Genomic DNA, 15,131 nt, shown 5'->3' on the forward strand with positions numbered 1-15,131 from the left:
GGAGCAGCGGCGGTTCATTATTGTATCGCAGAACCAACGAGGCTACATCATCCCAAAGTATGTTTCCTCTGACGTCTTTCTCGAATCATACGGTGACAGGGAAAGACGCTGAGAATGTTGTACCTCAATGTTTATGTAGGAGAATATGATTTAGTGATACTAAAGTAGAACCAAGATTAAAACTAGTAAAAAAGTAAAAATGTTACTTCCTTTTCGAAATAACTCATTTATATTTAACATAAGAAATGACAGACTGTTGAAGGTTACGCAATGTAAACAATTAATACAAAGAGAGCGAAGAATTTCACTGACTACTCGGTAACAGCATTTGCCAATCAATTGAACTTCAACTGCACTGAAATACCATTTATTATTTCATAGAGAATACTAAAACAAAACAGAAAACAGTTAATGTTCATCAAGTAGTTTTGTATTGCTGAAGATGACTGCCAGAAAGACTTATTTCCTGCAGTAGTGTGCTTTCACGAGTCATTAGACAAGCAAGTGCCAGAATTAAATTTTATTTGCTTCATAGCTTGCATGACACTTCTTTAACAGCTCTCATCACAAATCATTATTTATCTGTTGCCTTATAACAGAGGCATGTTACTTGAATATCTTATTGGAGTCTGGCCGATTCTGACCAAGTAGTAACTACCGAAAGCAAAACGTTTATTTAAAAAATTTTACAGTCACAGTTAGAAGGGTATAGATCTGAAGTTCTGTATGTCCAAAGCAAAGAAGCCGTATTTTTTGTGAAAATATAGTAAAAGAAGTAGGATTAGGATTCTGCCACAAACATTGATTTTATTTCCTTTTTATAAAAAGCTATAGCGGAAATTGTAATTGATGTGAAAATTCTATCGTCGGATCCCGAAATTATTATGGGATCACTGAACTACAATGATTTACTTACGATGAGAATTGTATTATTTACAAAGTTTTGAACTTTGTACGATCACAATTTAATTTTTTTGCTAGCGTCAATCAGAATTTAATTTAATGATAGTATAGCTTTTAGTTCCAGCGAGACAGCATATGTTTTGAACAGAAAACACATACATGTTTTGATAAAAGACTTCTAATAATGGAAAAAAATTTAGACCGAGGAAACGTAGTTTAATGATTTAGTTTATATAGTTCGAACATGTAACAGGCGTATACCTATTTTAAAGTTCTCTTCACAGAATCTCCTCATTCTCCAGGCTGTTCTTCTCTGCCTCATATGCCTCTATTTGTAGGTCAGACAATGCTCTTTTAGCTTTGTTGAATTCACGCTGATGGAATATGTAAAATGCTTCTGCAGTACACAAACCTGGACTTACACAAGCTCTCTTCAGCAGTTTAACCCTGGCCGTATTACTCTCACTGAAATATAAAACTGCATAATAAACATATATTTTTAGTTCATTAAATCTACAGAATGATTTTTTGACCGTCTGACCAAAATTATACAGGGTGTTTCAAAAAGAATATACGTATTTAGAATGCATGTATTTATTAAACTTTAAGATATAAGAATATGAAACTTTACTCGGTTATTGACGAACCTCTGATATTCAATATGTCCTCCATCAGCGACGCGAACAATGTCACATCGATATTCAAATTCCTCCCATACTCGGACTAGCATGTCCTTCGTCACTGACGTTATGGCAGTACGGATCCTGTTCTTCAACTCATCCATCCTCTGTGTGACTGGTGATACATAAACGTTATCTTCAACGAAACCCCACAGGAAGAAGTCAGATGGCGTCAAATTAGTGACCGTGGAGCCCAGCTCAGACGTGCTAAGTCGCCAGCTCCTTGATGACCAATCCAACGGTTTGGTAGAGTTTCATTCAGATATTCACGCAATTGGCGTCTCCGGTGAGGCAGTGCCCCGTCTTGCAGAAAAATGAAATTGGCTTCGTGCAGCCTCGGAAACAGCTAGTTTTGTAACACAGCGAGATACAGGTGACCGTTAACCGTGTTTCCATCAAAGAAGAATGGGCCGTAAGCAGATGCTGGATATCGCACGAAACACATTGACTTTGGGCGAATCTCGTACATGCTCAATGGCTGCATGTGCATTCTATAGGCTCCAAATTCGAAAATTTTTTTTGTTTACCTGACCACTAAAATGGAAAGTTGTTTCATCACTGAACACGATGCGCTGTGCGAAAGTTTTGTTAACAGCATCAAGGGTCTCGTTACAAATTACCACACTTTTGCGTTTGTCATCAGGACGCAGAGCTTTTAACAGCTATAACTTGTACGGCTTCATAACCAACCGACATCTCAAAACACACCAAATTGTTGTGGTAGACAGTTGTAACTCCTGGCGGCACGAGGAGCTGATTTTGAAGGACTACGTTGGAAAGCAGTTTGAATTCGTGCAACATTTTCTTCAGGAACACTAGGGCGGCCATCACTGTTTCCTTTACATACACATCCCTCCTCTAAAAACTTTCGATACCATATAAAAATGTTCCACCCCTTCGGAGGATCAATTTGGTACCTCAACCTGAAACGTCTTTGCACTGTAATCACGGAATTGCACTTCGCAAACTCGAGAACACAAAATGATTTCTGCTGTGGAGTAGCCATGTTAAACATCGTTACCAAGCAAAACTGAAGACAACTGACATCTGGCAACTATCAATATAAACTAGATTGTATTCGTTTCTCCAATAGGCGAGCCGAAGCGCAGCAATCGATAGATTGGAGAAAGCAGTACTTCCTAATACGTATATTCTTTTTGAAACACCCTGTATTTTTAGGCTTTCACTCGCACTGTCTTTTTCATGGAGACGCTTCTTCAGTATATTCAGATTTGAAACAAACCTGAACGTGGGCTCAACTGCATTCATGACAAGTCCTGTTACTGAGGTCTTAAGCGAATACACTACTGGCCATTAAAATAGCTACACCAAGAAGAAATGATAAACTGGTATTCATTGGAGAGAAATATATTATACTAGAACTGACATGTGATTACATTTTCACCCAGTTTGGATGCATAGAACGTGAGAATTCAGTACCCAGAACAACCACCTCTGGTCGTAATAACGGCCTTGATACGCCTGGGCATTGAGTCAAACAGAGATTGGATGGCGTGTACAGATAAAGCTGCCCATTCAGCTTCAACACGATACCACAGTTCATCAAGAGTAGTGACTGGCGTATTGTGACGAGCCAGTTGCTCGGCCACAATTGACCAGACATTTTCAAATGGTAAGAGATCTGCACAATGTGCTGGGCAGGGCAGCAGTGCAACATTGTGTGTACCCAGAAAGGCCCGTACAGGACCTGCAACATGCGGTCGTGCATTATCCTGCTGAAATGTAGGGTTTCACAGGGATCAAATGGAGGGTAGAGCCACGGGTCGTAATAAATCTTAAATGTAACGTCCACTGTTCAAAGTGCCGTCAATGCGAACAAGAGGTGACCGTGACGTGCAACCAGTGGCACCCCATACTATGACGCCGGGTGATACGACAGTATGGCGATGACGAATACACGCTTCCAACGTGCGTTCACCGCGATGTCGCCAAACACGGATGCGACCATCCTGATGCTGTAAACAGAACTTGGATTCATCCGAAAAAAATGACGTTTTGCGATTCGTACAGCCAGGTTCGTCGTTGAGTGCCGCATCGCAGGCGCTCCTGTCTGGGATGCAGCGTCAAGGGTAACGGCAGCCATGGTCTCCGAGCTGATAGTCCATGCTGCTGCAAATGTCGTCGAAGTGTTCGTGCAGATGGTTGTCTTCCTGCAAACGTCCCCGTCTATTGAGTCAGGGATCGAGGCGTGGGTGCACGATCCGTTACAGCCATGCGGATACGGTGCCTGTCATCTCGACTGCTAGTGATAAGAGGACGTTGGGATCGAGCACGGCGTTCCGTATTACCCTCCTGAACCCATTGGATCTCGACCAACGCGAGCAGCAGTTTCACGATACGATAAACCGCAATCTAGCAAGGCTACAATGCGACCTTAACCAAAGTCGGAAACGTGATGGTACGCATTTCTCCTACTTACACGAAGCTTCACAACAACGTTTCACCAGACAACGCCGGTCAACTGCTGTTCGGGTATGAGAAATCGGTTGGAAACTTTCCTCATGTCAGCACGTTGTAGGTGTCGCCAACGGCGCCAACCTTGTGTGAATGCTCTGAAAAGTTAATCATTTGCATATTACTGCATCTTCTTCCTGTCGGTTAAATTTCGCGTCTGTAGCACGTCATCTTCGTGATGTAGCAATTTTAATAGCCAGTAGTGTCTTTCATATTTTGAGCTATGCCTACATTAGTCTTCTTTCATGCTCGTATTGTGAGTTGAAGTTTGGCTTATAAACAGTTTGAGACAATATATCGATCATCGAGCACACCTCATTGCCTCTTAATTGCCTGTATTTTTCATCCCAAATCTATGACACCCCCCTCAATGTTGGGTGATTCAGGGTGCCTGTCGTTTCCACGGTGTAGTTACCGTACAGCGACTCTCCACAGAGCCGGCCGGCGAACCGTACGGTTCTAGGCGCTGCAGTCTGGATCCGAGTGACCGCTACGATCGCAGGTTCGAATCCTGCCTCGGGCATGGATGTGTGTGATGTCCTTAGGTTTGTTAGATGTAATTAGTCGTAAGTTCTAGGCGACTGATGACCTCAGAAGTTAAGGCGCATAGTGCTCAGAGCCATTTTGACTGTCGACAGAAATACGGGGCCGCGTGCCGCGCGGGTACGAGCACGTGCCCGGCGCCGGCCTCTACAAGCTGTTCCGGACGGGCCGCAGCTACGAGCAGGCGCTCGCCAGGTGCCGGCAGGACGGCGCCGAGCTGGCGGTGCCCGGGTCCGCAGCCGAGGCGCGCGCCATAGCAGACATCGTGCGCAGGAACCCCGCCGTGAAGGAAGCCTTCGTCGGCATCAACGACTTACGAAAGACTGGCACGTTCAAGTCCATTACAGGTAATTTTCAGCTCTACGATCAACATTCAAGCTTATTAACTCGCTTGTGTCCACTTTCATCGCAGGAAAACTTTTCTTATCACTGAATATGCTAGTTACAATAAAATCTGCTCGCCTTACAGGCGGCGTTGTTTTAAATAAACCAATCGTGCTTCCGACAGCTGTCTTCCACTGTCTTCAGGAGTTCAAATCACTGATTTCCGGGGCTGGTACGGTATTCTGCATACAGGGTGTTTCAAAAATGACCGGTATATTTGAAACGGCAATAAAAACTAAACGAACAGCGATAGAAATACACCGTTTGTTGCAATATGCTTGGGACAACAGTACATTTTCAGGCGGACAAACTTTCGAAATTACAGTAGTTACAATTTTCAACAACAGATGGCGCTGCAAGTGATGTGAAAGATATAGAAGACAACGCAGTCTGTGGGTGCGCCATTCTGTACGTCGTCTTTCTGCTGTAAGCGTGTGCTGTTCACAACGTGCAAGTGTGCTGTGGACAACATGGTTTATTCCTTAGAACAGAGGATTTTTCTGGTGTTGGAATTCCACCGCCTAGAACACAGTGTTGTTGCAACAAGACGAAGTTTTCAACGGAGGTTTAATGTAACCAAAGGACCGAAAAGCGATACAATAAAGGATTTGTTTGAAAAATTTCAACGGACTGGGATCGTGACGGATGAACGTGCTGGAAAGGTAGGGCGACCGCGTACGGCAACCACAGAGGGCAACGCGCAGCTAGTGCAGCAGGTGATCCAACAGCGGCCTCGGGTTTCCGTTCGCCGTGTTGCAGCTGCGGTCCAAATGACGCCAACGTCCACGTATCGTCTCATGCGCCAGAGTTTACACCTCTATCCATACAAAATTCAAACGCGGCAACCCCCCAGCGCCGCTACCATTGCTGCACGAGAGACATTCGCTAACGATATAGTGCACAGGATTGATGACGGCGATATGCATGTGGGCAGCATTTGGTTTACTGACGAAGCTCATTTTTACCTGGACGGCTTCGTCAATAAACAGAACTGGCGCATATGGGGAACCGAAAAGCCCCATGTTGCAGTCCCATCGTCCCTGCATCCTCAAAAAGTACTGGTCTGGGCCGCCATTTCTTCCAAAGGAATCATTGGCCCATTTTTCAGATCCGAAACGATTACTGCATCTCGCTATCTGGACATTCTTCGTGAATTTGTGGCGGTACAAACTGCCTTAGACGACACTGCGAACACCTCGTGGTTTATGCAAGATGGTGCCCGGCCACATCGCACGGCCGACGTCTTTAATTTCCTGAATGAATATTTCGATGGTCGTGTGATTGCTTTGGGCTATCGCCAGACATGAACCCCTGTGACTTCTTTCTGTGGGGACACGTGAAAGACCAGGTGTACCGCCAGAATCCAGAAACAATTGAACAGCTGAAGCAGTACATCTCATCTGCATGTGAAGCCATTCCGCCAGACACGTTGTCAAAGGTTTCGGGTAATTTCATTCAGAGACTACGCCATATTATTGCTACGCATGGTGGATATGTGGAAAATATCGTACTATAGAGTTTCCCAGACCGCAGCGCCATCTGTTGTTGACAATTGTAACTACTGTAATTTCGAAAGTTTGTCTGCCTGAAAATGTACTGTTGTCCCAAGCATATTGCAACAAACGGTGTATTTCTATCGCTGCTCGTTTAGTTTGTATTGCCGTTTCAAATATACCGGTCATTTTTGAAACACCCTGTACATACAGTGTATTTCCGTTAGAACGTGCAAAAATGTGAAAGGACATAGAGATCGCTCCACTGAGCAATTTGGGGTACAGAACCTGGGGTCAGAGAAGCCAGCTTGAGATATGGTAATGACCTGTTCAAATAGCTCTTAGCACTATGGGACTTAACTTCTGAGGTCATCAGTCCCCTAGTACTTAATCCTAACTAACCTAAGGAAATCACACACAACCTGTCTACCGCTTTGTCTACGATTACTGTTTTCCAGCTTATTTACAACTAACATGAGAACCAGTTTACACGTACTAACCTGTTTATCCACATTTACATTCATTATTTCGTGCAAGGAAAAAGAATTGCACGAGCCTTATTACCAGAAAGTCATGATGCAGGTTCCCAAAGACTGGAAAGTTGCACAGGTCACACCAATATTCAAGAAAGGTTGTAGAAGTAATCCACTAAATTACAGGCCCATATCCTTAACGTCGATATGCAGCAGGATCCTAGAACACATATTGTGTTCGAACATTATGAATTACCTCGAAGAAAACGGTCTATTGACACACAGTCAGCACGGGTTTAGAAAACATCGTTCCTGTGAAACACAACTAGCTCTTTATTCACATGAAGTGTTGAGTGCTATTGACAAGGGGTTTCAGATCGATTCCGAATTTCTGGATTTCCGGAAGACTTTTTTTGACACTATACCACAAAAGCGGCCCGTACTGAAACTGCGTGCTTATGGAATATCGTCTCAGTTATGTGACTGGATATCTGATTTCCTGTCAGAGAGGTCACAGTTCGTAGTAAGTGACGGAAAGTCATAGAGAAAAACATAAGTGATTTCTGGCGTTCCCCAAGGTATTGTTATAGGCCCTTTGCTGTTACTTATCTCTATTAACGATTTTGGAGACAATCCGAGTAGCCGTCTTCGGTTGTTTGCAGATGACGCTGTCGTTTGTCGACTAATAAAGTCATCAGAAGACAAAAACAAATTGCAAAACGGTTTAGAAGTAATATAGGAATGGTGCGAAAAGTGGCAGTTGACCCAAAATAACGAGAAGTGTGAGGTCATCCAAATGAGTGCTAAAAGGAACTCGTTAAACTTCGGTTACACGATATATCAGTCTAATCTCAAAGCCCTAAATTCAAGTAAATACCTAGGTATTTCAATTACGAACAACTTAAATTGAAAGGAACAAACACAAAATGTTGTGGGGAAGGCTTGGTGAAGGCTAACCAAAGACTGCGTTTCATTGGCAGGACACAGAAAATGTAACAGACATACTGAGAAGACTGCCTACACTAATCTCGTCCGTCCTCTTTTAGAATACTGTTGCGCGGTGTGGGATCCTTACCAGATAGGACTGACGGAATACATCGAAAAAGTTCAAACAAAGGCAACACGTTTTGTATTATCGCGAAATATCGGAGAGAGTGTCACAGAAATGATACAGGAATTGGGGCTGGACATCGTTAAAAGAAAGGCGTTAGTCGTTGCGACGGAATCTTCTCACGAAATTGCAATCACCAACTTTCTCCTCCGCATGCGAAAATATTTTGTTGACACCGACCTACATAGGGAGGAACGATCACCAAGATAAAATAAGGGAAATCAGAGCTCGTACCGAAAGATACAGGTGTACATTCTTTCCGCGCGCTGTGAGAGATTGGAATAATAGAGAATTGTGAAGGTGGTTCTATGAACCCTCTGCCAGGCACTTAAATGTGATTTGCAGAGTATCCATGTAGATGTAGATGTAGACGTACGTTACTTGTCCACAATGTGGCTGTTTTGTAATGTATTTACATTGTTCCGTGACAGAACGTGCTATGAAACAACTTCAGATCCATTCACCACTCAGTACAATACGATGGAGCAGGTGCCGGTATAGCTGCACTGAACTCACTGACATGCACCTTGTGTATCGGGAAGTACGTTGCAATGCTCTCGCTGCTGGAAAGATGTACACGGAACAATATCCTAACAGGCATCATCCGCCACGACGAGTGTGTATTTCCCTCGATTGCGGAAGACTGATTCGAATAATGGTTCAAATGGCTCTGAGCACTATGGAACTTGACATCTGAGGTCATCAGTCCCCTAGAACTTAGAACTACTTAAACCTAATCAACTTAAGGACATCACACACATCCATGCCCGAGGCAGGATTCGAACCTGCGACCGTAGCGGTCTCGCGGTTCTAGACTGAAGCGCCTAGAACCGCTCGGCCATTGCGGACGGCAAGACTGGATCTGTGGCAGAAGAAACAAGGGTCCGGCAACCTAAGCACCATCGCACACTCTAAAACGTCCCCTTAGAAAAATTAAGAATGACTGTGCTGGTAAACCTCTTACGTTATTTGATTTTCAAACAGCTGAGCAAAACTGGACGTACTTAGACAATTCTCTCTTCACTTATTCTTATCATCACTAAACTGACACATAATATTTTTTTTAGCTCAACGCAATCTGACTTTTAATAATCCCCACAAAAGAATGGCCGTGCATCCACCACTGCTGTCGGATCACCTCCAACTGCCCAACGCCACGCGCTGTTCACACCCAACTGCCCAACGCTACACAAGCGAATATTCCAACGAGTCCAACCAGCCACAGACGGCACACAGTACAGTGATTTTCATACAGTGCGCTACGTGGCGTTACCGACGTAAAAACCTAAACAGCCTACTTACAACTCTATTTTAAAGAGCAGGTGTTGAAACGTGCTGCAACGGACCCCAATACCAGGACTCGTCGTATTGCGCGTGCAATGGATGTGGCACGTACCATCGTATGGCAAGTAGTCCACGAACCATTAGACTCGTATCACCCGCAACGAGTCCATGATATGCTTGTGACTGAGTTTGCACCACGTGTGGCATTGTCAGTGGTTGTTCCAACCAGATAGACCAGATTTTCTCCAAACGGTGTTGTTTACTGACGAGGCCTCATTCGATCGTCATGGTATTTAGAACAGCAGGAATAGCCATGTGTGAGATGAGAAAAACCTTCAGGCTCTACTAGAGTCGCACCATGAAGCACGTTTCGCTGAGAATATCTGGGTCGCCACTGTAGGTGACTATCTCATTGGGCCGTATCCTTCTTCTACCTGGCCGTCTGAATGGCCACCGGTACTTGAGGCTCGTGCAAGGTAAACCTACCTGAGCTGTTGGAGAACGTACCCTTGGTGTTGGAGAGGATGGGGTACAGCATGATGGTGCACCGCCTCACTTCAGTGTGGATGTTAGCAACTATCGCAGTGCTGTATTTCCTGGTCGCTGGATTGGGAGGTCGTGTTCTGTGTCCTGCGAGGTCACCTGACTGAATCCCCTTGATTATTTCCTTAGGGGATAACTACAGTCAAGTGTATGAGACACGATTGGAGATGGATTTGCCAGAATTGTAGCTGCCTGTAATGTGATTCGAAACACACCAGGGATATTTGTCAGGGTATGTCACCATCTTATTCGCCGATGTCATGCTTGCGCTGAGGTTGACTGGCGTCAGTTTCAGCACATTTTGTAAGACATAGTACAAATGGTACTTGCATTTTGACAGTCACGCGTCTTGCAATTAACTGTAAATAAGAAATAAAAAAGTAGACGGTAATGTTATCTTATTCCTATTATCTCCTTAACCTGGCTTCTCCGACACCACGTTCCCTATCTAAAATTGTTCAGTTAAGCATCCTGTAAGTCCTGTTGAATTTTTGCACGCTCTTGCTAGAACATCATGTAGATATAATGACAGCATCAGGAATCTGGAATCTTGCAAAGAGGGCCGGAGTGGCGCATGCGCGAAAGGCTAGTTGGGCGGCTGCTAGCTGCTCTGTCCCGCCACGGGACCCACTGACGTCTCATGGCGCAAGAGACCAGCGTCCCGTTTGGAACTGTCGCTCCGCGTCCCTACAAGCATCAAGCATTATTCTACACAAGAACTTACTTTTACCTTGAATCGGCGTCACCACCATACGGTTACTTTGCTCCAGCAAAATGTTACCAAGCAAAAGCTAGAGATTCATCTGCATTTTTTTTCTACGACAGTGAAATATGAGTTTCCTTATATAGCAGTAAAGATTGTGGATGGCGGTATTTAAATTAAGAACTCAAAAGTTTAAGCAAACCCTATGGAACGCATCTCTGCTACAGAGCAAGTCCCAATAGCTCTTAAAGCTTGCCTTTTATAGCGTCTATTTACTATACATGTTGTGCTTGTTTTAGTCCTTACTATTTCTTCCAAAAATATGGAAACCAATTAACTTGCCATACAAGACATGAGGTTCGCAGTATCAAAGATGAATAAGTGTTCACAGCTGTTAAGGCATGTATTTTAGAGCCCATGTTTATTAGATTTTTTTCCTTGTTTTGGTCCATATTAGAAACTCTAAGAGTTATCTACCCCACAATCTTTGCAAAAACAGTACCGGTGCGTTTATTCCACTGTTAGACGTATCAGAACGATTTTCTCTTAAAACACAGGACATCCTTTCATCTGTTGTTAAAAATTACGCTCGCCCGATTGTCAGCAATTTGGATGACTTTTACACTCGAAAACGTGTTTCGGAGCGTAAGTCCCAATTAATGAACTCATTGCTCCATTATTTCATATGATCAGAAGTATTCAGTGTCCCGTTAATCTTAACTTGTTTTTGTTTGCACCAACTTTCAGAAAAGTAATCGTATTGCGAATTATCATTCGCCGTGACGTGACGTAGTGTTGCCATAATCGCTTTTTTAATCAGTTTTTTCTCGAAAGTATAGACTTGATACTTCTGGTGGGCACGTAAAACACCTATATAGATATTTCCTTCGACGTAAAACGTTAGAAAGAGCTTTACAGACAAAGAAATGTCGATAGACTCAGTCGCCTAGAGCGGCTTAGGTGGGGGTATGCGCGCTGCCATTGAAACATGATTTTCAGGTATCGGCATATGCGCACTCCCATTGAAACGCGATTTTCAGGTACAAATAATTCCCCGACAATCTTATGAATTTTACCTTCTTAAGACTAAAAGAAGTCAAAAACTCGAAAAGAAAACTATTTTTTGAAACGTCGAGACCGAAAACCCCTTTAAATAAGGGACAGGTGAAAGCATGCAACAAGGAACGTCACAGCCTCTGGTAGATCGGTCATACCACGCACACGGACAGTGACGAGTTCATTGCCCCTCCTATTCTCAGCTATCAATCTTCTCATCCAAATACTGACACGTTACGTTACGTAGGTAGTATACTCTGGTATAAACACATGATGTAATCCCACAATTTTCAATTAAACTCCTGTGCTAACAGACAAGATAAGAACATCTCTAAACAAACAGCTCAATAGCCATCTGTTGCATCACTTGTTGAAATTTCATTATAATAGGTCCCCCAAAGTATACGAGGGAGAAAATTGTCGCATAAAATGTTAATGGCGATACTAGTCGTACGCTCTGATCTGTGACACAGTGAACATGTCATAGGCAAGCAAAAAAAAAAAAAAAAACCATCTTGGCTTCGTCGTATACTTGGCAATCTTTTAAGACTTAAATGAGTCAGTTTTGATTACTGCATCTGGAAGACAGATATTTCTGAGTTTCATGTAATATGCTCTATCAGTAATTAGCAAGATAATCTTTTACGGGAAATGGATGAATAAAGTTTTGCAATAAAAATGTTTCTATAGCTGTAGTACAGACCAAGATAGACAATAAGAATTCAAAAACTGAAAATGTGTATCGTAGAGGAAGGCCGATAAATAGATGACTCATTAGAATTCCCGCTAAAATAGAAGAGAATATTATGTGTGTCATGCACAACAGAGATTATAAAAACATTTTTTCTCGAAACCAACGGAAATATGACAAATAATAACGCTATAAATTCAAAATATGCAGAAAGAAACATCACATCAGCCGTTACCCTCAAGTTACTGGTCAAAGCGGATGACGAGTGTTGTAGATTCCTATTGATTTTGATGAAAGGCGCAATAAAAATCATACGAGAGCTATGTTGTGTGTAACTTATCAAAACTAATTAACACTTCTCTCATTACGAAGCTTGTATCGAGCATATAACCGAAAATACTTAGGAGAAGACCACAACCGCACTGCTGGTTTCTACGCATATTTACCCCATTTCAGGATTCCACTTAAGGAACATTCACAGTTTGGCGTATGACTTTCACCTCGGCAGAATGAGCGTAGTATATGCTGCTGTTAGTCATTTCAGTGTCATTTAGCTAAAACGTTCACTAGCACCCCATACCGCACTCCACACGTTAAACTAATGTTAAAAGTAGGGGCAATTTTATTGCCGTCTCAGGCTGAGTAGGATTTTTGTAATTTTTGTATTTATGGGATGTGAACTTCAGAACTGAAACGTATCTCTCCCAAGTATTTCGATGCAGGTATTCTAACTGAACGAAAAAGAACGAAGAAAATGATGACCGAAACGAAACTGGTTCTAATGATTACTAGTCTCGTGCGATTTACATATTCTTTGCTTCACGGAAATGCTCGTAGAACATGCACGTTTCTTTAAAAATTTCATTACACCTTCAATCGAACTCAGGTCCCCCACAAAGCGAGACAGCACTCTGCCAAACAGCTACACTGCTCTTCGAAAACTTTGTGTCTTATTTTAGCATATTAAAAACGTTGGAAAGTTTCAAACACGATTTTATGGATAAATTTTGGGAATTGCATCGAACTGCTTTCTAGGGGTATATTTGGATTCTGAATTCCACGTACCATAACTACACGAAATTGCAAAGAAAATTGCCGCGTGATCTTCTTGTTAGTTACAACTCTGTTCTCAGGGGACTATTCATGGAGCGGTGTTTCTTATAATCGGTCATTATTGTTGGTCACTAAGCCTTGCAGACATTGATGAATTTGTGGAAGTTGTTGTTGCGGTCTCTTCAACCAGTGGTACAAACTCATGCGAGGCGTAGCTTCTGTAGTATATATGAGGTTATAACACATGAGAGTACATAAAAAAAGCCGCTCGCCACTACATTATATGGTTATTTAAATTTCCGTTGACCATGATCTGTTGGGTGACCCAACTGTCTCTCTCAACGAGAGACACATATTGGACGTCGTAACATTCGTCTGTAGGTGTAAAGTGATTGGTTACCCTCTGAAACTACCAGTATAAATCACATCTGTATTTTACTTCCTTTCTGAAGTATTTAAAAACTATTCAAGGATTCAAGTAAGTGCATTCCTTAAAGTACCATATATTACAGATACTAGTCACCTCAACAGTAGCTGATAATAACATTCCTGAGTAAAAAACAGAATGTCAATCATCAGACATTTTCTCTGCGTCATATACGAGGCGTATTCGGAAAACAAGGTCCGATTAGGTGAGAAATGGAAACCACTGCCGGCCACAGTGGCTGAGCGGTTCTAGGCGCTACAGTGTGGAACCGCGAGACCCCTACGGCCGCCGGTTCGTATCCTGCCTCTGGCATGGATGTGTGTGATGTCCTTAGGTTAGTTAGGTTTAAGTAGTTCTAAGTTCTAGGGGACTGATGACCTCAGAAGCTATGTCCCGTAGTGCTCAGAGCCATTTGAACCATTTTTTGGAAACCACTGTGAAAATCCAACAGAACTTTACACAGATGTGTTGGGAAGTGTCTTTAGTGTGCCTATCGATCGCTTCACGTCGCTTTTTCCAGTTCAGAGCGCAATGTAATTGCGTAGAAATGCCGAAAACAAGTGTTTCCCGCCAAGTATGTGGATCTTGTGAGAGATTTCGCCCGAAGCTATGCAGCCCATGTAACATGATTGACATGCGTCTTTCTTCGGGACAGTTTTCAGCCGCATTCTGCAAGGGCAATGGAGAAGCTCGTGCAGCGTTTTCGATGGGAAGTGTTTCATCACTCACACTACAGCCCTTAATTGGCTCCCTCTGTTGTTCCTATCTGCTCATATCAACTGCTGGCTACTAAGACAACATTTTGGCACTAACAACGAAAGGCAGATCAGCATAGAGAATTGGCGAAAAGCACATGGAGCTGCTTTCTGTAAAAATGGTACTGGAAAGTTTGTACAACGCCATGACAAACGCCTAAGTCGGAGCGGTGACTATTTAGAGAGGTATCTGGAAGGCGTGGCAAGCTACTGCGAAAATTTTTTTTATTTTCACTGCGGTTTTTATCTCGCGACCGATCGCACTTACTTTCCAAACAGCCCCCGTACATTCGCAGTAGGCTTAAAAACACCGGTGTGCTGCTAAAACTTAGGTTTGAGTTGCCTTCTTTTCCCTTATATTCGTCAGTGAGAAGGCAGTCATAAATGTTTCTCATAAACAGAGGTTACTTCTAAAGCGCATTTGTGTGTACAGTCTGGAGAAAACAAATATCGGAGCCATTAGAGAAATATAACACATATCAAACATCTGAAACCTCTACGCAAATTTAGTCAAATTAATTCAACGAACGTAACATACTTCAACACTATGAGTAAAT

The 15,131-nt window shown here is 42.9% G+C and overlaps 1 protein-coding gene across 1 annotated transcript in view; it reads left to right on the forward strand.

Moving 5' to 3' along the window:
* The window catches only part of LOC126234431 (collectin-10-like), a 56,156-nt gene that overhangs the window by 21,560 nt on the left and 19,465 nt on the right, over positions 1–15,131 (forward strand). Inside the window, exon 4 of the mRNA XM_049943126.1 lies at positions 4,697–4,948. Within this exon, the coding sequence (XP_049799083.1) occupies positions 4,697–4,948 (252 nt within the window). The remainder of the gene's footprint in view (positions 1–4,696; positions 4,949–15,131) is intronic.

The sequence above is a fragment of the Schistocerca nitens genome, chromosome 2 (genome assembly GCF_023898315.1).
Source record: "Schistocerca nitens isolate TAMUIC-IGC-003100 chromosome 2, iqSchNite1.1, whole genome shotgun sequence".
Lineage (NCBI taxonomy): Eukaryota > Metazoa > Arthropoda > Insecta > Orthoptera > Acrididae > Schistocerca > Schistocerca nitens.